This window comes from Dunckerocampus dactyliophorus, chromosome 7 (assembly GCF_027744805.1).
Source record: "Dunckerocampus dactyliophorus isolate RoL2022-P2 chromosome 7, RoL_Ddac_1.1, whole genome shotgun sequence".
Classification (NCBI taxonomy): Eukaryota; Metazoa; Chordata; class Actinopteri; order Syngnathiformes; family Syngnathidae; genus Dunckerocampus; species Dunckerocampus dactyliophorus.
The window spans coordinates 26,205,414-26,233,377 of record NC_072825.1 but is presented as its reverse complement, the minus strand read 5'-3'; the positions used below and the strand labels follow the sequence as shown (position 1 = coordinate 26,233,377).

The 27,964-nt window shown below is 37.1% G+C and overlaps 2 protein-coding genes across 2 annotated transcripts in view; both read right to left on the bottom strand.

The window, feature by feature from the left end:
• Positions 1-1,671, bottom strand: part of LOC129185100 (phosphatidylinositol 4-phosphate 5-kinase type-1 alpha-like) — a 30,248-nt gene extending 28,577 nt beyond the window's left edge. The window contains exon 1 of the mRNA XM_054781793.1: positions 1,535-1,671. Within this exon, the coding sequence (XP_054637768.1) occupies positions 1,535-1,580 (46 nt within the window). The 5' untranslated portion in view covers positions 1,581-1,671. The remainder of the gene's footprint in view (positions 1-1,534) is intronic.
• A 701-nt stretch (positions 1,672-2,372) lies between these two features.
• On the bottom strand, positions 2,373-26,352 carry LOC129185303 (extracellular matrix protein 1-like). The gene is made up of 11 exons (XM_054782135.1): positions 25,910-26,352; positions 23,208-23,258; positions 20,856-20,924; positions 20,721-20,771; positions 20,144-20,176; positions 17,335-17,609; positions 13,215-13,420; positions 6,125-6,395; positions 5,816-6,012; positions 2,970-3,057; positions 2,373-2,881 (listed from the first exon to the last, which is right to left on the bottom strand). The coding sequence occupies exons 1-11, from the start codon at positions 25,977-25,979 to the stop codon at positions 2,705-2,707; spliced, it is 1,488 nt and encodes a 495-aa protein (XP_054638110.1). The 5' UTR covers positions 25,980-26,352; the 3' UTR covers positions 2,373-2,704.
• Between the last annotated feature and the right edge of the window lie 1,612 nt (positions 26,353-27,964).

Below are 27,964 nucleotides of genomic sequence, written 5' to 3'. Positions count from 1 at the left end.
GTCACACATGCAGCCTCAGCTCAGCGCAAAACTCTTCACATTGCACAGGACGTCCAGGTCGCTACATTATCATTATTGTTGTATCGTCTCTACAGGCAAGTGTGATGTTACAGCGACCCAGACGTTTTGTGTTGAGTCGATGTCCAACTGTTTTGTGCGACCGTGAACGTGTCAGGCAAAACGTGTGTGCGCCATGAGTAAGGAGGACGGCTGCAGTGTATGTGTGGAGACGGCTATGCGCACTGACACTCTTTTGGCTACGCTTGCCAATATTCTTCTAGCTACATTTGCTGATACTCTTATGGCTATGTCTGCTGATATTCTTGTAGCTATGTTTGCTGATATTCTTGTAGCTACGTTTGCTGATACTCTTTCGGCTATGTTTGCTGATACTCTTTCGGCTATGTTTGCTGATATTATTCAAGCTTTGTTTGCTAATACTCCTTTGGCTATGTTTGCTGATTTTCTTCTAGCTACTTTTGCTGATAGTCTTTTGGTTGCGTTTGCTGATATTCTTCTAGCTACGTTTCCTGACAACAAGCTAAGAACATTAAAGCACAGACATGGCTCATGGATCAGCTACCTCCACAGGTGGTATCGGTGATTTGCAAATATGAATTACACTGGTATGGTAACCTCATACCATAGCTAGTTTTATCAAGGCGCAAAAAACAGGGTAGAAAAGAGTAGAAAACTTCACAAAACAGACTGCAGAAAATCACTTTTCACAGATTAGGAGAGGCCCCGCCCGTATTATATTCCCTGAGGGGAGGCTGGCGCCATCACACTTTGACAACTCAACAAAATTAGTCAGAGCCCCACACTTTCATAAAGTAAAAGGAACAGAACAAGGGCGTCTACCTCCAAGAGTAATTGTCCTGCCACTTAACACAGATGGCTAGATACTTGCCCTACTAGTGTGCTCGCTCCGTGCTGAAGTTTGGCACACTTGTGAGCCAGTTTGATACCGTTTGAGGGTAGGTTGTTGGCCACGCGGGCCACCAGTTGAATGAACTGGTGGAGAGAATAATTAAAGCGACATGGCAACACTGCTACCACCGTTATTTTTTGGCATGAAGTCATTGTTTGGACTTACAACACAAAAACATCTCTAAAAACACCATTTGGCTAAATATGAATAGTGCAAAGAATTAGATTTCTTCAGTTTATCGACTCCCTCAATATGATACCGCGAAGGAAATGACCGGTTTGACAACAAAACACGACCACACCACTGTGGTCTGGGGGAATTTAGCACAATACCGAGACTGACTGACTGGCTGGCTGGCTGTCTGTAAAGAAATATATTTATTCGCTATAACATATTTAGTTAGTTTGACCTGACTAAGCAAGCTAACCATCAGTTGATTCATTTATTTGCCTCGGTGCTAGCTAACATTAGCAACCTAGCCACCCGGTGCTGCCCAAATTCAATGGCACCACATCTCTAAATGATGTCATCTCCAAATGTCACCCTGACGTGTTTGTATGTTCCTTTAATGAACCAAAGTAGAAAGAAGTGATGTCTAGATACCTGTCGGGGCTGTTGATCCCGGGTCTGCTGTCCCAGCAGTCGCCATTATGGTTTCGCTGTGTTCACATCACAACCAGCACCGATACGTTTTCATTCTCCTGCTCTTTGTGTCGCTGCGGCATCACAGCGGCCCCCAGTGGGCGGAAGTAAAGGTTACATGTTGATCAGTGTTTTCCAACACGAACCAGTGAAATGTTCAGTGCTTAACAAATGGACGAGTAACCATTTTTTTCTGTTGTCACATGCAAATATGAAAATTCATGCACGTTTTAAAAAAATATATATTTTAAAAAAATATAAGCCGCTTGTCGCAAATGCTTTGCTTTACATCACGTGGTATGAAAAGTACAGTAAAGGTATTACAGCTGTACTTGCAAATATACTCAACATTATTAAAAATTATTATAAAAATTAATTATAATTTCTATGTATTTGCAACAACAGTAGTAGTAATCTGCATTAAGCAACAGCAATTTAATTCGTGCTATACATTTAATAGTACAAAAGCAAAATTAAAAAAATGTTCATCTATTGAAAGTTTATACATTTTAATTTACAATGGGCATTAATTATTATAACATAACTATAAATAGTAAAAATACGCAGGAAAATACCGATGTACCTTTTTCTTGGTGATTTATTAAGCATAATATATCTAAATAAAACTAAATAAATAAATAATATAAATGTTTTAATAGTTGAATTTCTCAAAATCCTTTACTCAATAATTGGCATTGTTCTGCTTTTGTACATGAAAAGAAGTTTCTGGATTCTTGTTGACTATCTAGTGAAACAAAAAAGCAAAACAAAAATCACAGAATGAGACAAAGTAAAAAGCAAAATTTTAAAAACTTTATTCCAACAATTTTGCGTGTGATCTTGACAAGATTGAAGAAAAGGAATCAACCAAAAAGCACCCTTTAAAAAAAATAGTGGTACAGTGACACAGACATCAGTCTGGTTTATAAAGTAAGCATTAAAAACTTTTAAAGTTTATTTAGTATGGAACATGCGTGTGTGTGTGTGTGAGATGCTATATAAAAGATACAAATAATACTGGCAGTAGACGAAGCACAAATTTGGCCCACGTGTTAAAAAGTGGTATTTGTGCAAGATGAATACGTTCTGTGCATTGATTGCAAGTGTTAGCTGCTGGTAGCTCGTAGATGTTTAAATAGGACACCTTTTATTCTTCTTCTGGTTGGAGACTTTGGTTGACTTGGTGATGACATCCATGACAAAGTCGGTGATGCACTTTGGCACCTCCATAGGATCCTTGTGGCGGGCGGCTGACGGGGACGCCAGCCGCATCCTGCTGGAACACATCCTGTTGGACGTTCCCTCAACCTATATAATTTTAAAAAATTGTTTAGCACTCTTATTAATTTACATTATAACTGGAACAACTTCTATCACTTTCAAGCGGACGATTCACCTTCTGAAAAAAGCAAGAGTTTTGGTTTTGTGGTGCCAGGGCGCAGCACTCGTTCAGAATGTATTGGACGGGAAAGTCAAGAGGTAACCTAAAAGACAATCACAACACAGTCATTCTTGAAGCAAGCATTCATTTACAGTCCATCATCAAAGGCGGACCTTTTTCCACAGCAAATCACAGAAAAATAATTAGTCTGGTCAAGCTGTGTCCATCATAAATACTTTATCAACAGTGCAGGCAATGTTTTAGCATTCTTACTCGCCATACATGAGTGTAAAAAGAAGTTAGCCACAGTAAATATTAACACATAAAACCCCACAAAAAACACTCAGCGTTAAAGGAAAACTGCACTTAAAAAAAAAAACGTCCACAATCATCCACAATCCTTATGTGAGACATGAACACATATGTCTTTCTCTTTTCTAGACGTTCGAAAGATATAAAAACAGATAAAAAGAAATAGCTCATTACGGCACGTAATGAGATCCACCTATGTTGCCTCCAAAGACCGCTATTAAAACACCTCCAAAAACCTCCACTAAGGTTTTATGGTTTTATATCCATGCTGTAGCCATGTAGTAACAGGTACATTCATGATAACATGTAATACTTGCAGTATTTTGGTGCTTTTAAGTGAAGGAACGTCCTTCCGGTAACACATTGATTTTACATAGCAACACAGAAACGAACGCCTACAACTAGCATGAACTTTTCCAAACTCAACAATCAGTAGTCGCCGAGTCGGGGCGTTGTGAGTGCGTTGTGACGTGCTGCGGGCAAGTGCATGGTAAAGCTCGTCGCTAGCCGGCTACTAGCTAACTGATGTGGTGTGGCAATGTTTCAATACGCCAGTAACGTAGTTCGATCAGCAAAACAATGATTATAATAATATTGGTTAATATGCACATCACCTTATATGTAAATGGAGCCTTGTTGGCGCTTTTTGTAGTTTTTTTTAGAAGGCTTTATTGGCGGAATAAGTGTTTCTTAGCTGCGTCTTTTTTAGCTGTTTTTATATCTTTAGAACGCACAGAAAAGAGAAAAGACATAGAGTGTGTGTTCCTGTCTCATATAAGGATTGTGGATGCCAGGCAAAATTTAAAAAAATAAATGTGCAGTTTTCCTTTAATGTTAATCACAAACGCTGCAAAAATGTTACTGTTCACAACACAAGTAAACAAGTAAAATGGTGTTTTGTCAAGGGCCCACCCTATCGGCTTAATCTGATTATAGCCATTGGAAAGTAATTGGTAATCAGCAGAGGGCTGGCTCTAATGTTGGTTCCAATGTTAACACTTATTGTTCACTAATAAAACGCTGCTTTTCTTAGAAATGAATGACGAGCAACCGATTAATCATCCGGCCGACTGTATCGTCCGATTACAGCCATTAGAGAGTAGATGTTTACTAAAAAAGTTGTACTTTTTGCACTGTAGCCTACCTGTGTTAGATTGGCAATAAAGCCAAGAACTCTGTTACTGAGGGAGCATGTGAAAGTAAATGTCTTCGTGATTATTTTATTTCCTAGACTTTAACTGCTCTTTTGCACATCCTATTTTTGATTTATTTTAAGTTGAAATTGTCCATACGCTGTTTGTTCCACACAATTTGTGATCATAAAAGTATTGGAATATAGTAAAATGTTCTCCCTTCAATTCATATCTTTTTAACATGTTGGCTGACATAGATTATCAGAATTTTTTATTTTATTAAATAAAAAATTATTAATATCAGGATTGGTTTCAATCCATACAAGTCAAAGTCATAGTTTCAGATTTTATTGGCAAATGATTGTACTTACTGTATTTTAAGTAATACATCTATGATATTAGTACATATTACTGATGATAATGAAATTGTTCTAACAAAGAACATGCCTGTTCCTAAAAAAAATATCTTCATAGTCAAAGTAATTATTTTTGACCGTGATTTCATGTATTGGATCTTCTTCAGATTTCAGTTTTTGTGGTGAAGGTGAGGTCACACTTTTTAGCGTTGTCAGTTGTCATACAAGAGTAAAAATAGGTTAACCACTGTTGATATTAACACCATCTTAAATCCATCCTTCCATCCATCCATTCGTTTTCTATGCCGCTTATCCTCATTAGGATCGCAGGGGTATGCTGGAGCCTATCCCAGCTGACTTCGGGCTACAGGCGGGGCACACCCTGGACTTGTCGCCAGCCAATCGCAGGGCACATATAGACAAACAACTATGGACAATTTAGAGTCTCCAATTAACCTAACATGCATGTTTTTGGAATGTGGGAGGAAACCGGAGAACCCGGAGAAAAACCACGCACGGATGAAACTTGAAATGCCCACAGGAGATTCGAACCCAGGTCTTCCCGATCTCCTGACTGTGTGGCCAATATCCTAACTACTAGACCACCATGCATATTAAAACCAAAAAAAAAACCTTTTTTACACTAAACACTGCAAAAAAATTGACTTAAATATGACTATGTTTGCCAAAATGCCATTTTACGTGTTTCAAGCGTTTTGGCAAACAATGTCATATTTTCAGGTTTTGAGCTCGATAGGTAAAGCTCGATAGTTAAAATTTAGTTAACATTTTCGACAGATATTTAATCTTGTAAAAAAAGCAAAACTATCTTTTGATGCTTGCTGAGGTCTCACGGGGTCTCACGGTGCAACGTTTTTGCAGCTTAAGAAGCTGATTACTACAGAAGATCTTGGGAGAAATTCCGCATCGTATGACCATCAGCTGCGTTTTAGTGACTTCAGCAATAGGACACTGAATTTGCTGCGGTCGTAGCTTGCGGGTCCCCGTGATTCACCAAAAATAAAATCTGTGTACAAGTGGACCAAGGTCTCTTTCTTACACTTTCTTGATGATCTTGCGCGCCTTACAGACTTTAGGAGCGAGCTCTTCGGAGGACAAGGTCATGTTGTATTGTGGGTCGGGAGACGTTGATTGGAAACAGTGGAAGCGATCGCCGGCGCTGACGCCACGACAACAGTGGTGATCAGCCTTACCGCCCTTCTTACTGGAGCAAAACCTGTTGAGCTCAGCACGCCACTGACAGACAAAAGCATCAAATACACGTTAAAAAACAAACACATTCAGTCTAAGTTATTATGACTATTAAACTGTGTGTTTAACCACAGCGGTTTACACCTCAATGGTCTACCTTATGCTCAGCACACGCGACGACATCCTGCTTCTTCTTGCAGCACTGTTTGAATCCCTTCTCCACGCGATTAATCATCTTGGCTTGACGAGCCACCATCTCGTAGCCGGTATTGGGGAGGCACTTGAGGCTGAACAGAGGTCGCAGCTTCTGGTTGCGACACAGCCCTTCCACGTTATCCTCATTGGGGCGGCCAGGGGGAAAGTTGATATCACTTTTCTGAGAAGTAGACGGCTGTGTTTCTCTGCTTCCGCTGACGCTCTGCTGAGTGCTGTTGAGTAGAAGTCATGCACAAACATTTACTTTCCCATCCCAATTTGTGTATCTGGGTCTCTCTTGGGCCTTTTCAAAAAAGCCAAAGAAAAACCAGTGTGGACTTATGTCTTAACACAGGGGTGTCCACAGTGTGGCCCGCAGCTTGTTTTTTATTGGCCTGCGGCGCATTGTAGCAATAAAATTAACCAAAAAAAAAAAGCCCAGCACACATGGGAAAAATAGAGCAAAATGGCAAATTGTAACTAACACCTAATAATAACACAAATATGCCCATTTTTGCTGTGTTTTATGAACAGAAAGGGGGGCAAGACCACCGTGTTATTTTTTTGCATGTTTGTCACACTTAAATGTTTCACATCATCAAACAAATTTAAATATTAATCAATGACAACACAATGAACACAAAGTCTGACATAGAAGCCTCAAAAAAGCTGATATAAGCAATCCCCTGCATGGATGAATGGCTGACTAAATCGTGTCATTTACTAAACTCTAAAATAAAAACAGCCTGCGTGTTATTTTCAGAGCAACCAGCAGCAAAGTCTTATTTAAATGTCTTTCTGAAAAGAAATGAGCTCCAGTTTGTACATGAATTTGAATATCTTGGCGTTACTTTGGACTCTACTTTATCTTTTAAAAAACATGTACAAAACATATCCAAAATGATCAACTTTAATATTCAGAATTTTAGACAAATCAGGTCATCATTGCCAGAGAATGCTCCAAAAATGTTTCTCGGTTACATGATTTTTTTTTTCTCATTTTGAAGACTGTATGACTAACTGGTCACTGACAAGTTTGACAACTTTATAATTAATAGAATCGCTTTTAGAAAAGGCATTAAAAGTGTTTGATAGAAAATCGTTATTGTTTCATCATTGTCTCACTCTCCAGAAATACTATTTTGTTCGTTTTGAGAATTTTAGAAAATTTAAAACCAGCCTGTTCAATATATAGGGCTTTAAATGCACTCGCTCCACCACCTTTGGGTGAGTTAATAAAGATGAAATCCACCATGAATGGAAAGGTAACAAGAGCCTCCACTAGAGGTGACTGTACAATACCTTGCAGACGCACAACATTCAGCCAACAGGCCTTATCACTCAAAGGTACAGAAATTTGAGACAGCATCCCAGTTCCTAGAGAGTCTCTACTACCTTCCATTTATTTAAAATCCATCTGAAACAATGGCTTAAGAGGAACCACATCTGTCACCATTAATTTTATTATCATGACTTATTTTGTTGTTGGACGTTGTTATTGTGTTTTATTGTTTTATTTTATTTTCCATGTACTTTCATTGCCACACAGTTCTCTTGTGTGACAGTTTGGTGTTTTTTTGTCTCTTTCTTTAACCTGCAGATGGAAAGTAGCCTTTGGGCTAATTCCGGCATATTTACACGTAAGTGTTCATGAATACGCATTGTCCCTTTTTAAAATAAATAAACAAAATGCAGTTTTTAAATAAAACTTTTTATTATAAAGGGAGAAAAAAAATGCAAAAATACATGGCCCTGTGTGAAAAAGTGATTGTCCCCCTCCTTAAACATAATTTAACTGAGATTAATTGAGATCTATCAGTCTGGAGCCATTTCTAAAGGTTTGGGACTCCAGAAAACCACAGTGAGAGCCATTATCCACAAATGGCGAAAACATGGAACAGAGGTGAAGCTTCCCAGGAGGCCAACCAAAACAGTGCAGCAACGACTCATCCAAGAAGCCACAAAAGACCCCACATAATATGACATCAGTCAGCTGACGTTAAGCTCCCCTCTGCGGCATTTGAAATTACACATGGAGATGCAATTTCATCTTTATTATTTTGATTACGGGTGAACTAACTCAGCGGTAAGATGCTTATATCTACAGTATAACAAAAGTTATCTGTTCACTTCTAGTTACGTAGTAGAAGTGTATTGTTTGATGGCTTTGCTTCATGTCATGAACTCCACAAAAGAAATGAGTGTTTTCTGCACATCCACTTTTTAAAGTATAATTTCATGATGAAATGAAAAATGTGCCCATTGCTGAAACCTTTTTAATATGTTGCCTTGACTTTGGCTAATAATTTTCAATTCTTGTATATCTGTAATGTTTGATAGCAAATGCTAAATGGATATAATACATGAACTGTGTGTCCTCATGAACGTTACATAGCTATATTGACTGACATATTACCAGTACTCAGGTTATGTACACAACTACTGAGGAATTATCTTTATTGCCATATTGAATATAATTATATGAATATATGAATTGAATATAATTATGATATCAACTACTTTGATTACATGTAAACTTTGAAAATGTGAATGTGAAATACTAATCATTAATATTTACAATAGTATTTAATTGACAATAGTATTTAGTATTTACAAAGTTTACCGGTTAGTTTTTATATATATGTTTTACAGAAAGAGGTGAAAGATGCTGAAAATGTGCATGCACCGCTGATATACACGTATAATGTACATAAATACGTACTCATATTTTTTTTCTAAATACAGTAAATATATTTTCAATATTTACAGTATAGTAGGAGGTAGATCTTTGGGAATTGGTCATTTTAAAAGTAGCTTTCAGTCTGAAAAAGTGTGAGCACCCCGATCTTGATGATCCCCAAAACCTTTGGGAAAATACGAGACAAAAGTTGAATTTTTTTTGTGTCCCATTCCATGTGGCGTAAAATTAACGCCACATTTCAGAAAAAGAACATGATGGTCTGGGGCTGTTTTGCTGCTTCAGGACCTGGAAGACTTGCTGTGATAAATGGAACCATGAATTCTGCTGTCTACCAAAAAATCCTGAAGGAGAATGTCCGGCCATCTGTTGGTGACCTCAAGCTGAAACCAACTTGGGTTCTGCAGCAGGACAATGATCAAAACACACCAGCAAGTCCACCTCTGAATGGCTGAAGAAAAACAAAATGAAGACTTTGGAGTGGCCTAGTCAAAGTCCTGACCTGAATCCTGTTGAGATGCTGTGGCATGACCTTAAAAAGGCGCTTCATGCTGGAAAACCCTCCAATGTGGCTGAATGACAACAATTCTGCAAAGATGAGTGGGCCAAAATTCCTCTACTGCGCTGTAAGAGACTCATTGCAAGTTTTGCATAAGATTGATTTCAGTTGTTGCTGCTAAGGGTGGCAATCACTTTTTCACACAAGGCCATGTAAGGTTTGGATTTTTTCTCCCTTAAAGGGGATAGTTCGGATTTTTTGACAGGAAGTTGAATGACATCCCCATCAGCAGTGTACTACAGCAACAGTGACTTGCCCCCCCAATTGGTCCCGTGAGTCCACTTGTGGTCGGAGAACCGTGACGAGGAACGTAGAGCCGCTTAGTTGCTGGGGCCATATAAGTAAAGCGTTTGGCTTCTCAAAACAATATGCGTTCAAAAGATGAATACATTTGCATCACAAAAATGCCTCCTCCAAAAAAAATCAAACCTCACAAATCGCTCAGCATTATCTTTTGTCTCCCGCCGTATCCCTGTGCACTGTCGCCAGTGCATTCATGTGTATGTGATGAAGATGCTTGTAACTTCTTCCGCTGTGGAACACATACATGAACAAGATGGCCACGGCGCGCCGTCGCACATGAATGCACTGGCGACAGTGCGCAGGGATACGGTGGGAGACAAATATAACGCAGAGCGTTTTGTGGGGTCTGATTTTTTTGAGGAGGCATTTTTGTGATGTACATGTATTACTTCACGTCCAAAAATCTGAACTATCCCTTTAATAATAAAAAGTTTCATTTTAAAACTGCACTTTATGGTCAGTTGTGTTGTCATTGACTAATATTTAAATTAGTTTGGTGATCTGAAACATTTAAGTGTGACAAACATGCAAAAAAATAAGAACTCAGGAAGGCAGCAAACACTTTTTCACACCACTGTATACATTTGTATGTAGTAACAGCTCCAAATGAACTGAACATTTAAATCAAACTAAAAGACAGCACACATGTCTGAAAATGTATTTGCCTAACACCTGTCTCTTTAATAGTGGCAGAACATTTGAATCGCACTTTGAGCGCGTTATTATGAGCCATGAAGTGTTGCGTTCAAAGACACCACGTAACAGTTGAATTCACAAATTGTACTCCCGCAGTAAGAGTTACATGAGTGAGAGATAAGAACATCCACTTACTGTTCTTCTTTTGTCTTTATTTAGACCACACATAAATCGACAATAAAGATATTATTGTGATTTTTGGAGTGCTCTCTCTCTCGGATCTCTTGGAGCATCTAGTGAGTCATCTAGTGAGAATGAGTAAGTGTCTTTCCCAGTAAGAGCTGACCAGAGATGTGTTTGTGAGTTGGAGATACATACAGGTATATGATGTTGCAATTGCACTGCTGTTGATGTGTTCAGGTCAGAATAAAGTTATTAAAAAGTGGCTCTGTGTGACTCTGTGGGGACACTATTGTGACCCTGTCTGCCATCATAACAGAGGTGTGGCTTGACATGATTTACATGTCTTAATGACGCTAAAAGTTTTAACGTAATGAATGAAATAAATTAGTTGCCGCCATTAATGTGCAATTTTTGACAGCCCTACTTAAGCTCATATAATGTTTTTTCTTAGCCTTCTTACAAAATTTAAAAGCACTTAGAAATATCAAAGTGGCACACCCGCATCCTTTGATTTTCAGTATGCTGCCCTCTGTGGAAAAGGTTTGGACACCCATGTCTTAACGTCTAACGTCCCACGTGACGTTACACATGATGATGATGGTTTGAACTGCAAATATTGGTTGACTTTTGAAGAAAATTTGTGCAAACTTTTTAAACCCCATTGAGAATCTATGGGGTATTCTCAAGAGGAAAATGAGGGGCACCAGACCCAACAACAAAGAAGAGCTGACAGCAAGCATCAAGGAAATCTGGGCTTCCATAACTCCCAGGCAATGCCGCAGGCTGATTGCTTCAATGCCACGTCGCATCGAGGCAGTGATTAAGGCAAAGGGATTCCCAACCAAGTATTGAAGATTGACATATCGTTTTGAAAGTACCATATTTTGATTGATTTGATGTGATCCTAATTTCTTTCTTTTTCTCCTGCAAAAACTGAGACGTAAATGGTGATTTCTTCACAGTATTCTAATTTTTTGAATTCTGTTTTCGTGGGTTTTATGAGCTGGAAGCCCAAATTACATAAAAATAAACAAATAAACACTTGAAATCGTTTAAATTGTGGGCCCTGAATCTATAATCTATGAAAGTTTTACTTTTTGAATGGAATTATGGAAATTAAACAACTTTTCCATGACATTCTAATTTTTTGGAAAGGGTCTGTACTCAATGTGGATTAAACTTTTACTGCCACAAACAAGTAAAAACAAAGAGATTGTTTTATGACTACATAGCCGTCCCTCGCTACATCATGGTTTGAACATCACGCCCTCACTCTATCATGCTTTTAAAAAATCAATGAATGAATAAATGATTGCTGTTTCCTGGTTGAATGCAACCTATTATAAAAATGGCTCATTGAACTAACCAAATGAACTAAGATACGGCAGAAGAAGCCTTTGAATTGTGAATGTAGTATTCTTCATTTGCCACTAGGTGTCAATAATTGTTCGGTGAGACAAGCACCAGACGTGAACGCCAGAGAAGGAATTTATTGCAAGTTTAAATCACAACAGGCGCAATAATAATAACATAATAATCATAATAATAAGACAGGCTACTGTTGGAGCCATAAACCACGACAAGCTAAAACTCAACTGAATCTCTGACATCACTTGCTGTCGTCCACCACTAAGGTCCCCTCGGGAACACATTTACTGTGACACACACAAACAGGGGTTTTATTTATGTCTTAAATGGGTTATTTACTCTTATTATGTTTGCTATATTGGGTAAAATGAGTGTAAAGCCATTTAAAGCCACCATTACAATACATTGACGAGACAATAGCCACTGCTTGAAGCACGCAGTCCAGAGAAAAACAACAAGGAACAAGGAACGTGTAAGTCTATATTATCTTATTTATGTCTAATATGTCTTATTTTCTCTGTTTATATCTACTGTATTAGGTAATACAAAAGTAAAGGTGACTATAGGGGTGTTGTTTCATGTCTAGAGGGCTCTAATAACATTAAAAAACATATTTTGAAGATCGTAAACAGATCGTAAACTACGAAAATATTCCATTTATTAATATTGAATTCTACCAATTATTACTACCAATTACTACCAATTCCACCAATTAACCGTGCTAAACGACAGTATCTTTAAAAATATATATATATTTTTTTAATTGTCCGAACTTTTCCCTCTTTTACGGCGCACCTGTACGCATGCCAAAAACATTGAAAAAGTTGTACAACTGTAAAGAAGATAAAAAGAAAAAAAAGTTCGGAAGTGGCTGATGTATGTCAACATAAGCGGCTGTTGACATAACCGAAAATAGTCATTGCTTGCACTTCGCCTTTTTGAAACAAAAAGAAAATGAAAAGAACTTTTGAACCTACAGCAGTTTGTTGTCACGGTTTTCCTCCAATTCTGCAAAATTGAAATGGATGCATTTTAGTTTGTGGTAGAAAGGGGGATGAAAGAACGACTGAGAAGTCTACCCAAGCTTTGGAACTTAGGTAATTGGCAGTTCTTCTCTTGTTGTCCCTCCCATCCTTATTCATTTGTTTTTTTTATTGATTTTGACATAACCACAAATCTGAATTGCAAAAACAGGTTAGTGATAATGATGATGTTAACAATATTAAAAACCATGACCCCTTTGGCTCTCACATGTTATGCCCACATCGACTTAAGTGGGTTCCACTGTACTACTTCCCTCCATACCTGTGACAAGTGTTTCTGTCAAAGCTGAAGTCAAATGTTGCGGGAAGCGGGACCACAGGCAACGCCTCTGTTGGCTCGTAGCTGGGATTCTGAGCGTCGTTTTGGAAACAGAGGAGCCTCTCGATGCCTGTCTGTCTGCAGCAGTGATAAAGTCGATCCTTCACGGATGAATCCTCCTCGCAGAATGTTTCCAAGGACAGCTCCCACTAGGCAAGCAGAGGTCACATAAAAACATAACTGAAAGTCAGGATGTGTGCAGGACACATGCTGTGTGGACGGATCAGCCAACATTTTGCAAAAACACTCCATTAAAAACAACCCTTGGAGAAAGGAAGGTTGTTGCTTGCCTGTCGTGGGCATGTCAAGGCCTGTGTGCTATGTCTGCCTGGGTGGTAGGTGACAGGCAGGTTGGCCTTAAGCATTATTGAAAACATGCAAGTACCATCAAGTTGTGCAGGGTCTTTTTGGGTGTAAAAACATGACAAAAGGAATTAAGGTATGAGAGGTATGATACAGTATATACAGTATTGTATTACTGTGCCATCATTTTACTGGAGCACAGACCTCCACCAATGCTGTACTGTTAACGTATTTGCACCAGACTTGTTTGTCTTTGTCCGTCGCTTTGTTAGTTGGCAGGCTAGTTCCCGGTTCATGGTGGATAACCAAGTACCATTTTTTGATTGAAACATTTATTCCATTCAAGAAAGAAGAAAACAAACAAACAATATTAAAACACTATAACATAAAACCAAACACTCTTCAAACCAGAATGAAAGGGAGCAGAAAGAAGTCTTATTATCTCTGCCCCTTTTTCAGCCACAAACAAAGTCATATTTAAAAACAATAAAAACAAAAAAATATACCTATAGTAACCAGCCGCACAGGTGGTTACACATTTCAATTACAACTCAACCAATGTCATTTCCCACAACAAAAATAACCATAGTATGACAGCCAATCATAACTGAGATTGTTCATATTTCCTCAACATACTCGTTTTAACCATTTTTTTAAATATGGTATCAGACTTGGATTCTTTAGTTTCTTTATTTAGATTGTTCCATAAACTGACTCCTTTTATAGAAACACAACGTTCCATCATTTTAGTCCTGAATTTTGTTTTTTTGAAAATCATTGTACCTTTTAACAAATACTTACTTTCTCTTCTTTCAAATCTTTTCTGAATATTAATTGGAAAACTTTTGTTATAAGCTTTCAGCATAATTTGCAATATATTATATTCTACTAATTCATAAAATTTCAATAGTTTTAACTGAAGAAATAATTGATTTGTTGGGTCTCTGTATTGTTTTCTACTGATTATTCTTATTGCTCTTTTCAAAATAAATATTGACTGAGTGTATGTTTTGCAAGCATTTCCCCATACTTCAATACAATAAGTCAGATGTGGAACAATCATGGTGTTGTACAACATATACATTGCTTTGTTATCCAGTGAATCCTTTATTTTATGTAACAATGCTATTATTTTAGATATTTTTACCTTTGTGTACTGTATATGTGATTTCCAACACAACTTCTCATCCAAAATTACACCCAAAAACTTAGTTTCTCTTACTCTATTAATTAAAATACCATCTATATTAACTGAAGCACCAAAGTCTATCCCTCTGTTACTGAATATCATGAAGTTTGTTTTTTCCACATTTACCGATAATTTGTTTACATCAAACCACACTTTTATTTTGTTTAATTCTACCATTAAGATTCTAGGGCAGGGGTGGGCAAACGTTTTGACTCAAGGGTCGCATTGAGGGGTGCCAGACTATATATTTGATACACACATCATTTTATGCCTATAATTCGAACAGTCCACCTGGAATTATTTGTCTTATTTTATCTGTAAAAATGTCTTACAATCTGCTATATGCGCTTATGTCCCTTTTTTCAGAAGGTTGTCTCAGATTGACTCTGACTACTTGCAAGTCATGTTGCCAGCTTGTATGTTAAAAGTTTATATTAAATACTTTGGAAGCTGTGAACCCGTTTTTTTCTGGCGGGACGGTTTCAAATGCTCAGCCAGTCAATTGTGGCCCCTGGGCTGTAGTTCCGTAGCCCAAGCCACTTCCGCTATGATGTCCGCTATATCCACAAAGGCCTCTTCTATGGTACAATTCCTTCAGGGAACAATATTCTGCTCAACAGAACAATGGCATGGAAACAGGAGATCAGAACATTCAGATTCTGATGTCCCATTTAAAGTGATACAGTCGTTCCTCGTTTATAGGGGTTCATTGGTTCCAGACCCGACCGCGTTAAAAGAATTTCCGTGATTCAATGTTAATAAATTGAATATTTTTGTAGTTACAGCATAGAAAAGCTGTTTATGACTTTCTCTTAATGCTATTAGAGCCCCGTACACATGAAATAACACCCCTATAGTCATTTTTACACTACTATTATTCATTGTTTACACGACATCGCAACTCTTATGCTGCAGGGACTTTGGACAGCCACTACCGAGCAAGCTAGCGAGCAACCAAGCACGCTAGCTAACCAATTAGCCTTGAATTTATTTCTTCTAAACTTAAGAAGCCAAAAACTTACCACTTCCACACAGAATGGGAGGAGAATCTTTTTCACTCTATCATGTCAGACATGCCATGGCTTACTTCATGACTTTATGCAGTGTTAAGGTAATGTATTGTAAGCTAACGTCTCAATGTTTTCTAGTTATCTAGTGACCAGAGTACTACATTTCACTTGTATTTCAATATGTTTTGACTAATAATAGACCATAGTCTACCACGAAACAGCCATCATTTATGAATAAATTCATTTCTGAAAAAACGCGATATAGTGAGGGAGCGATGATCGAACGGCGATACTGCGACGGACAACCGTACAGTGGTACCTCGGTTTTCGTTATTAATTTGTTTCAAAAGGTCAGACAAAACCCGCAACCTACAAAAACAGAGGCAATTTTTCCCAAAGGAAAGAATGTAAATCTAATTAATCAGTTCTAGACATCTAAAAATATGAACAAAAAATACATTATATAGAGAATAACTATAGTTATACATGCAGAAAACATTGAACTTATCATTGATGCAGAATTGCCTTACATCCTGGATCGAATTCAATAGTGTTTCACACATTCTTTATCAAATTGCTGGCACTCCTAACTTTCTTTGGCCTGAGTTTGTTCCAGGCAATATTGTACAAAAGCCGAAACTGTGAACAAAAACAGAGGCAAAATTTTGGTGAAAAATTTTAAAAACCGATGTTGAGGGGTGCCCAAAGTTTTTCCATAGAGGGCCACATACAGAAAAATCAAAGGATGCCGGGAGGCACTTTGATATTTTTAAAACTTTTTTTTCATATTTATAATATATTTTATAAAAAGGATATGGATTTTTATATACATTTTTCTAAATTACATTTTATAAAAAGAATATAAAAAAATATATTTACATATATTTAAAGCCTAAGCTTTGTGTTATTATTAGTATCAACATTTCAGCTTTTTTATTTGAATCGTTACCTTCTGCTTTATTTTTCCAATTTTTGCCGTTTTTATTAGTGCTTCATTTTATTTTTACAACGTGCCAATAATAAACGAGTCACAAGCCGCAAATGGTCCCTGGGGCGTACTTTGGACGCCCCTGATTTAAATAATAATAATTGCGGCATTGATCCTAAAATAAGACGATCATTTTCCCCTAAACAAAAATGTCTGGTTCACACACAAAAACCGACAGGTGGCGCCAAACAACTTCTCCCCTGAGTCTTCCCTGAGTCAGAGCTTTTCTCCAGTCACTCACACCATTGACCTAGAAAGATGCAGCTGGACAAAAGAGTCTCAAAAGTTGTTAGTAAATTACAGAGGAGACATGACGCTCATTTTAAAACGATAATAATGACCAGTTATTATTTCATTGTTATGGAAAACTATTTTTAAAATTATTTGTCTTAAAAAAATATTTGTCTTTAAAAAGAGGCAGCATCTTCTATTCAGGGTCGTCTTATATTCAGGTCAATACAGTAATTGTTAATTTCCCCGTTGTTGATGAGCATTATGTTTTTCCGGTATTGTTTTGTATTTTCACTCTGCTGAAGTGTCCGTAAAAGTAAAATAACAGCTGTGAAGACTCACCGCCTGCGTGGCGCAGCACAGAGTCACCTCCCTTCCCCACGTCTGGTTGTCTTTGCAGCATGTGCCAAACCACGCCTCTGCGTTATTGACAGCACTCGCCCTGCGCCGCTGCTGGCCAAATCCTGAGCTGGGAAAGAACGAGTTGGGGTAGCGAGGACGAAGGTCTCCATGGAGACAGAGGGCTTCCAGATTGTCGGAGGTGGGCCGGCCGAGGGGGAACTGAACGTGATAGTCCAGCACGGGTGGGTGAGAACGGGGGCCAAAACCTGGGTGACCTTGGAAGAAAAGAGGAACTCATCAAGTTACCTGGTAGTATCCGTTTATTGATGTAAACTTTAAAAAAATAAAATAAAATAATAACACGCCTATAGAATTATGTAACATAAGGCATTAGAATTTCTAATTTCGATTATTAATATTCGGTTAAATTAAGACTTAAAATATTTTTTATTAAATACAAATATAAAATGTAAAATATAAAAAAAGAGTAAGTATAAAAAGAAAGAAATGATAGAATTATAGAAAAAAATATATTTAAAGTACGTATATCAAGGAATGAAATAAAATAATAGTATTTATGATTTGGTAGCAATGTCAAAATGTGAATAAAATGTCAATAAAACAAAATATCAAATAAATGGTATTTCTGATTTGGTAGTCAGTTAAAATATAAATAAACAAATTAATTAAATTAGTAAACACCAAATTAAATGAATAAATCAATTGTTTACTTACGTAAACTTATCGTGGTGTAAAGTGGAACATCCAAAGTGGAATGCCATGCAGTACAATTTGAACGAAAAGTCGTCTGGACATGTGTATGGCTTTTACTTTGGCTTTTTATTAGGGCTGTCAAAGAATTAAAAATTGTAATCAAATTAATCACAATTTTCAAATTAATTAATCATGATTAATCGCCATGTCACACTATGTTACCTTATATTACCTTCTCATTTTGCTATGCATTTTAAACTACCAAAGACTACTGTACATTTGGAATACAGGACCTAAACAAACGTATTGCAATTGATGTGAAACGGACGGGGGGTAAGATTAAATAAGCTTTGCTTCTTCCTACTCCTTTGTGGACATGTACAACAGTAAATTATATGTGATGTATTCCAATGTAACTTGTATGCAAAACAAAATAAATTTAACCATTATCATTATCATGTCTGAAATATGCCCATTTTTACTGTATTTTATTGAAAGAAAGATAAATGACAGGGCAGGATTATACTGTATATATTTGTATGGATTAGAAGCGCCAAATTAACTTAAAATTTAAATCAAGTTAAGAGATGGCACACATGTCTGAAAATCTATTTACCTAACACTGGTTTCTTTAATATCTGAATCAGACTTTTAACTGTTTTATTATGAGCAATGAGGAGCTGCGTTCAAAGACAGTTGAATTCACGTTTTGAGTGAATTTTTGGGGATTTCCGAGCACACTGTACCGAGCACATTGTACCTCCGCATTAAGAGTTACAAAGAGAGTAATAATAATATCCACTTATTGATTTTCATTGCATTTCTTTTTATTTAGTTCACCCATACACGCATAATAAGGATGTTGTTGTGATGTTCGGAGTGTCCGTGAACGCATCTCGCGCTCTGTCTCATGACAATGGACAAGTGTTGTTGCAATGAATGGACTAGAAACGTGTTTGTTTGGAACAGGAGATACATATATGGTGCTGGAATTGTGCTGCTGTTGATGTGTTCAGGTAAGAATAAAGTTATAAAAGAACGTCAGACACTGTGTGACGCTGTGGGGAGCTGCACTGAGCCGCCGTCTGTGGTCATAATAGAGAGCCGTGGCTTGCCATGATGTGCGAGCATTAATTACGCCCCAAAAAATGTAAGTAATTAATGAAATATATTAGTTACCACCGTTAACGCGCTATTTTTGACAGCCCTACTTTTTAGCAATACACATTTCAAAAGAAGGACAAAACAATTTTGTCCAGGCTGACCATGTCATCTCTTGTTATCAAAGTTAAGATCGAGTGTGGGTTTTTTTTTTAAATTCTAGAGTGGTATGTACTGTATAACAGTTATGAATGTTCAAGTCTTACTTGAAGAATTGCCTGTGCGATTGATAAAGGTAACATCCCACTGTTTTTATTTTCAGTATTTGGGAAGAACAAAGAAGCCTTTGAAATCCAAACCAATTGGTAAATAGCGATAACAGATTGTGTTCCACCTTAGAGGTTCCACTGTACTGTAAATTCCGGTGTATAAGCCGCACCCACAAACTTTAAAAGAAAAAACAGATATGTACATATCTGTATAGGGAGGCTGACGTCATTGAAGCGCCCCAATGAATGTGTTGCTCAGACGCAATGCATAATGGGAAAACTTTAGGAGTTGTTTTTTTTTTCCATTTAAACTCGTATTGGTACATGGTTGTATATTTGTCAGGTCTACATTTGTAGTGTAAAGTTGCTGTGTGATGAGTTTAGTGTTTGTAGTAAGATGACCCCGTGAGTCAGACTGTTATATTGAGTAATGACCTCCTGCGATTTCCAGTGGGTTGACAAGCTTGCTGTGAGTGCACTGATAGCTCGTGATTGGCTCAAGCCAAAGAAAAAGCTACCGTTTCTTCACTGACTCGCAAGTGGCACAGTATTTAAACAATTAATAGTAGTTCTGAAGTAATAGAAAAGTCAAAAGATTAGAATTTAGCCGTAAATTTGCCACACCGCTGGATAAACCGCAGGGTTCAAAGTTTAACAAAAACGTAGCAGATTATACACCGGAATTTACAATAACTAAAGCTGAAAAGGTGAAAATAGACACACACGTCTTCGAGGTGACATGGCTCCTGGCCTGGAACCTGCAAAAAGAAAAGGTTTTATTAGTGACAAAACAAATTATATTTTATTTGAACTACACCAGCGTGGGTCGTGTCAACAACTTTTTGTTAGAGGTGACAAAGTGAATTAGTGTAATATAATACTATAATTAGGGATGTCCGATATTGGCTTTTTGCCGATATTGTCCAACTCTCAATTTCCGATTCCGATATCAACCAATAGCGATATGTATAACATCATATATACAGTGTCCTGTCGTGTACGGACTGGACTGGGCAGGACTGGACTTATTACCTTATTATGTATTATTATTATTATTATGTATTATTATTATTTATTACGTATATTGCACTACAAATTCGACATGATCTATCTATCTATCTACAGTATGTTGTGGAATTAAAGGTGGACCGATATTATCGGACAACCCTACTAATACCATACTAATAATATATGGAATTAATAATTAACTACTTTTAATTAATTTTATTTTTAGAATTTGTTGAGGGCCAATAAAAAAACTTTGGGGACCCATGATAAACGTATACAGTATAGACAGCCCACCTCTCCCTCTTGGGGTGTCCAACATATCTGGCTCCTGCTCTATGACGAACTCTATCGGGGAAAACAAACACAGGACTCTTAAGGAAAGACAGTTGAAATAAAGGTTAGCATGGGGGTGAAAAGTCAAAACTGCACCCTTTGGATCAATGAGATCAGTCAGGTCTGCCTCTTGCTGCATCACAAATGTATCTGGTGACTGCATCTCTGGAAGACACATTATGTTATTATTATTAGCATGAAGAGAGGTACTGTTTTAACCACAGTTAGTGCAAAAACCTATTCAATTGTACACTTTTAGTACTATATATCTGGATAAAACCACACACTTCCTCATCGGCGTTACAATAGAGGCACAGGCGTCACTCGGTTTGCCTGTGCTTAACATCTGAAGCTAAACAGCAACCACCAACAAAATCGAGCTTTGCTAGAGAAATGATGGAAAATTGACCTGGTGGAAAAATGCTGTATTTAACACCATTTTGAGTCCTGCCAGGACTCCTACTGATGGCATGGGAATTTTCGCAGATTACTTGACACAAAAACCTATCATGGCAGCAACATAAAAATATTGATTTTGGTTTTAGGACGGGTCCTGATGAAACAGCCAAAAATCCAACCCTCTGAAAAATAGTGCCTTAGACTATTTTTGGGGTCCTACCAGGACACTAATGATTTGGTTTGGGGAATTTTCACATGACACAAAATGAGCTCATGGCAGTAAACTAAATTTTTATTTTATTTATTTTGGTCAGGTCCTAACAAAACAGCAGGAAATCAACCCCTCTGAAAAGTAACGTCTTAGGCCATTATTGGGTCCTGACTGGACTGCTAACGAGGGTTTAGAAGTTTTGTGTGACGCAAAAAGGACTCCTGGCAGTAACTTAAAAAATATTTTGCCATATTTGACAAAACAGCAGAAAATCAACCCCTCTGAAAAATAGTGTCTTAGGCTATTATTGGGTCTTTTGTTGGGGCCCCAAAGGAGGGTTTTGGAAACAATAAGGGTTCATAGCAGAAATGTAAAAAAAAAAAAAAAAGATTTTGGTTTTGGGACGGGTCCTGACCAAACTGCGGAAAATCGACCCTACTGAAAAGTAGCATCTTAAGATATTTTGGGGGTCATACAGGGACCCCTAATGAAGGTTTGGGATTTTTTTTTTTGTGACACAAAAAGGGCTCATGGCAGCAGCCTAAAAAAATATTTTGGCACAGGTCCTGCCAAAACTGCAATTGGCTGGCGACCAGTCCAGGGTATACCCCACCTCTGGCCCAAAGTCAGCCGGGATAGGTTCCAGCATACCCGCGACCCTAGTGACGTCAAGCGGCATAGAAGATGGATGGATGGAGGTAATTGGAAAACATTGGAAAAGCAACCCCACTGAAAAGTAACGTCTAAGGCTATTTTTGGGATCCTACCGGGACCCCCTAACGAGGGTTTGGGAATTTTTATATGACACAAAAAAAAGGTCAAGGCAGTAACCTAAAAAATACATATATTTTTGTACAGGTCTTGACAAAACATTGGGAAAGCAACCCCTCTGAAAAGTAGCGTCTCAGGCTATTATCGGGTCCTCCCATGAGACCCCTAATGAGGGTTTTAGAAATTTGGCGTGACACAAAAAGGGCTCATGGCAGCAACCTAAAAAAACATAACAGCAGAAAATCGACCCTACTAAAAAGTAGCATCTCGGGCTATTTTTGAGGGTCTTACCGGGACCCTACTGAGGGTTTGGGAACTTTTACATGACACAAAAAGAGGTCAAGGCAATAACCAAAAAAAACCCCCAAAAAACGATAGATTTTTGGACAGGTCCTGACAGAAAAGTGACCCCTCTGAAAAGTAGCGTCTTAGGCTATTGGTGGGTCCTGCCGTGGGACCCCTCATGAGGGTTTTAGAATTTTTACATGACACAAAAAGGGTTCATGGCAGCAACGTAAAACAATATTTTGGGACAGGTCCTGACAAAACAGTGGGAAAACAAGCCCTCTGAAAAGTAGTGACTTAGGCTATTATTAGCTTGTGCCGGGGACCCCTTAATAGGGTTTGGAAATGTTTGCGTGACACACAAAGGGCTTATGGAAGCAACCTAAAGAAACATTAATTTTGGGACAGGTACGAACAAAACAGATGAAAATCGACCCCTAATGAAGGTTTGTGTGTTTTTGTTGACTTACTGTATGTTGTGATTTAATGACAAGATTCGATATTGCACGAGAAGTATCTACTGATTCATGATTGCAAGATCACACACCGCTGATTGCACAATCGACTGCTGACCACAAGGTCAGAGAACAGATGACCCTCACAGATTTGTTGGTAGAGGTATAAGCGCTTTTTTTTAATACCTTTTTTTTTTAAATAAAATGTGCACCTATCACAAAGCCCTGTCTCAAGCGTTGGTGCCAGCCTGCCAAAATCTCGTGCGTCTCCTAATTGTTCCTGGCAAAGACTGAGCGCTTAGATGTGAAAACACTCCCAAAGATTACCTTGCATGATGGTGTCAAAGGACATCTCACGTTGTCCAATGTTGTGCTCATCTGGAAAGTTGGTAGACACGCGAGGGAAAGAGAGAGCAGAAAGTCAGACGGTTATGCAACAGTGATGTTTTGTTTTGTCGTCAAAATATGACAGCCAGACAGGAAGGAGGTACTTATCTTTGACAAAACAAGTTTCATCTAACTTGAAGTTGTGGATGACAACGTTAAAGAAGCACAGAAAGTATGTTTTTAGAAGAATCACGTTAAGGTTGTGTTCTTCTTATGACATTTTATAGTGAATTATAACATTCTCACGACACACATCATTTAAAACCCCTGCTTGCATGCATGTTAGTTTGCAGTTTTAGACCACAGTTGCATGTTTTTCCTTTCAAGTGCACATGTGAAATAACTAGGGGTGCATTACAATTTTCAGGCCGATCACCAATCACCAATCTTTAACTCATTCCATCTCAGCCATATTTCAAAAGACAACCCTTTCATTTTAGATGATTTTGACTGATCTTTCAAGGCACACAGAATACTGTGTTCTATGGTTATATAAACATGGAACCTACCAAAAGAAAGATTAGACTCAGGTCTTTCATCAGAATAAAAAGTTTGTTTTTATTTTATTTCCGTTCTTTAGTAATCAGCAGTAGAACATCGGTAAGTTTCAGGAAAATATCAGTACCCGACTAGAAAAGGGAGAAAACCAGCTTTTCGTGAAAAGATACATTTCAAGCATAACTTTCACTTTGACACAAATATTTTTTGTTTTTGTGACATCTAAAATATCTAAACAACTACACCAATATAAACAATACAAAAAATGGGTTGTTGTACGTCAAAATAATTTATTTACAAACATTACACCATGAACTATTTACAATTTTCATATTTGGAACTGAACCTTGGGTGTGCATGTGTGTGTGTGCGTGCGTGCGTGCGCATGTGTTAAAATTTCTCGACAACGCGTAACCTCCTGCACGCTACACTCCTTACTTCCTCCTTCCTGTCATGTGTGATTTTTCCATCCACGTGATCTCTGCCGAGCTCTTTTCAAATGCACTTATGCCACCTTGTGGACGTTTTTATGGCTTAAAATGGCACCTCTTTTTGCCGCTCGCGCAAAAAACGTAAAAGACGTATAAATACGTTGTTGGGAACCGGCTTTCGGGTTTATAAAAACATAGAACTACGTCTTTGGTATTGAAAGAGATAAAAAGCCATTTGGCCAATTTTATTTATTTATTTATTTTAAATAACCTTCAATGTTCCAATCTTTTTTTTTTTAAACAATGAACAATACAAAGTTGCTGTTTTAACTGCACATGAGGTAGCTCTCACAAATATAAATGAAAAGTTTCGAAAAAACTGCTGTTCAAACGACTAAATGATATCCGTTCCTTTAGTCTGTGTGATATAGGTAAAAAAGCCTAATATTAGTATCAACTTCTATCTTTGCTCTTTTATCCCCATTTTTGTTTTTTTCTTCAAATATTTAAACTTTGTTCTTTAATAGTCTTCGTAAATTTTCTTTTTGTAATGGTATGACTTTATTCCCACAATATTTTATTGTATAAAATGTATAATAAACACTTTTTTAGTATTTCAACTCTTTTTTTTTTATTTCTGCTGGGTTTTTTTCAATTTTACCACTATTTCCACTTTCTTCTTGTAAATTATCTTCTCGTAATTATGACTTTATTCCAATAATATTTAGATTTTATTCTCATAAATTATAACTTCTTCCACAACTTTATTTGTTGTTTGCTGATTTACTAATTAATACACTATATATTTGAAAAACCGTGATAGAGTGAAGCCGCGTAATTCGAACCGCGATGGGGCGAGGGACGACTGTAGTTGACTGTTTATATACTGATGATAGAAAATTCTATCTACCTAAGGATGGTGGGCTTTTAATGCTAAAGGACCTATAATTTTATATATTTTTTCTACAATTATTAAAATAGTAATATTTCTAAACTGAAAAGTGGGCCAGCGACGTATAAGTATACTTACAGGTGCAGTGTTTGTTTTATTAAATATGACTTGATTTACTATATTACTTTTTTAAATGTATTTATTTACTCCAAATGAACATATGTACTCTTTATATATATATAATATATTTTTTCTACAATAATTTAAATATTTACTATTTTAAACAGAAAAGTGGGCCAGGGAAGCATTAATAAATCCATCCGTACATTAATTTAAAATACATTTGAACATATTTACTGATTATTTATTGTTGTATTTACTGTCTTATTTATTAAGTCAAAATGACTAAGTAAAGTTAGCTTTTTATGTACTTTAACTAAGGATACTTGGCTTATAGTACACAGTACCTATACATTTATATATTTTTTTCTACAATTATTAGCATTTACAAACTTCACTTCACAGTTTGTCTACTATAATATTACAGTAGACAAACTGTGAAGCGCTAATAATATACAGTACATACCAGTACATTCGTTTTTAATTAAGTTTTCATGTGTGTAACTTAACAGTAGAGTTGTCATTTGGAAGTGTGGTTCACAAAAGTCGAATATTATTACATTATATGTTTATTACGTTATATTTAGAAGTGGTAGTGACAGTGGCCATTGGCTAAGCAAAATGGAGGCTGGTCATCTGCCAGAAAGCAAACACGAACAACTATTTAGCGAAAGACACAACAAAAAAATAACACAACTTACCCTTGGCCGCCGAACCTAGCAGAACCAAGAGAGACACAACAACGTGTACCAGTACCCAAGAGGAGCCCATTGCCGGTTCGAAGTGTTAGCCCTGAGGCGGTGAATTCAGTCAGCGGTAGAAGCTCAGAGCACAAGCCGACCTCGAAGGCTTAATGAACGGCTCAGGCACACACACGAGCCCGTTGGTGTAAAAGGCTCGTACAGACGCTGCGGTGTTGTCCTCTCTCTCTGAGCAGAGGCAGCACCGGGCGAGCCGTTTTATTGACGCTTTCTTGTATCATTCCACGGCGAGATGAGGCGGGGAGAAGAGAGGGAAGAGGGGAGAGAAGGGAGGGAAGAAGTATTTCGACATGACTCATACGTGATGCGTGCCTACTGTTATGACAACTTAAGTCTTATCTACATGGACCACAACACTAATGGATACGATTGATACTTCCTGCTTACATTACTATCTACTCAGCATGACAGGCTAGCTGGACATGTGCGAGTCATGAACGAGTCGCTGTTTCCTTACTGAATCGGGAATCACGAGTACCGGTTCAGTTAGTCACCTCTGCTACCGCTAGCTAAATCAAAAAAGGAAACCAGGGAGCACGTCAGGGCGTGATTGTCGTTGGGGGGTAGGAATTTGTAGCATGTACGATTTTTGAAGCATGCGAAGCAAGCTCTGTGACCCAGGTGAATGGAGTGAATTGTGACGCGAGTGGGTGAAGTACCCGATTAACTTCAACGAGTGACTCGTACTAACTCGAGTCAGTAAAAGGAATCGAGTTTCTATCACTAATGATAGAATGTTGCCAACTCCTCAGTAAGCAAAGTGTTTGTTGGCTGTCGTAAACGTTGCTACAAGTCACTAAGTGACTCTCACTTGTTCACAGGGTGTACAGCCCACCTTCACGAACGCGACTGGCTAAACCAGGGGTGTCCAAAGTGTGGCCCGCAGCCCACATCACACTCTAAAAAACAACAAAAAAAACAGCCACAATGAAAAGCTGCTGTAAATCTAATGTAACAACAACAAAAAAATATGAGAAAAAGTTATAATTTTACAAGATTAACATTGTAATATTATTAGGGGAAAAAATTAATTTTAGCAGCATAAATTTAAAAAAAATTAAAGACAAAATATGTTCCTTTTTTAAAGTCCTAATATTATGAAAAACAAATTAAGTCCAAATATTATGGAAATAAAGTCATAATTACAGGAAAAAAATTACAAGAACAAAGTTGAAATAGTTGGAAAATTTTTTTAAAAATGCAGAAATGGGAAAAAAAACAACTGTAATTTTACAAGACTAAAGTAAAAATATTAAGAGAAAAAAGTTGAAAAAGAAAAAGATGCAATGTGTAAGAATAAAGTCATAGTATTATGAGGAAAATTATGTCATTTTAGTAGCATAGTTGAAATACTCTATTTAAAAATATACATTTATTCTTTTTAAAAGTCAGAATATTATAAAACAAAATAAATTTGTAATTTTTGTGTAATTAGGTTGAGGAAAAGTTATAATATAATTAAAGTAAAGTACAATATTACGAAAAGAAAATTTTGAAAAAATTCTTGAAGAAGAAAGTTGGAATATAAAAAAAATAATAATAATAAAATAAAAAAGGCCAAAGTTGGTACTAATAATATGCTTTTTCACCTACAGTATATCATGAAACTCTTGAAATATATCTCTAACTTCTTAGCATATCTACATGTGTTGCTTTTATGTTGCTTGCATCCTTTCATTTTTCACTATGTGGCCTTCTGTGGAAAAAGTTTGGACACCCCTGGGCTAAATATACACTGGTGGCAAACTGCAACTAACATGTCATGCAATACAATTACATATTAGGCATTAATCATCAAGTCAATTTAATATACAGAAAGTTATTTCATTTTTTGATGAAAAAAATGCATGGCAACCAAATAGACAGTATAAAAATACACGATAGAAATGACTTCTAATACGAAATTAATGTTTTTTCTTTAAAAAAAACAAAAAAACATTATGTAGATGTTTCTTTAACAAAAAGTATGGGAAATGGGACTAGTTGATAATGTTT

Coding starts and splice junctions, on each gene's coding strand:
- LOC129185303 (XM_054782135.1), bottom strand. CDS start 25,979: ATGGGCTCCTCTTGGGTACTGGTACACGTTGTTGTGTCTCTCTTGGTT. Junction 3,058..5,815: donor CGCAAGATCATCAAGAAAGT/GTAAGAAAGAGA, acceptor ATTGTCTTTTAG/GTTACCTCTTGACTTTCCCG. Junction 2,882..2,969: donor ACTCTTGCTTTTTTCAGAAG/GTGAATCGTCCG, acceptor AAAATTATATAG/GTTGAGGGAACGTCCAACAG.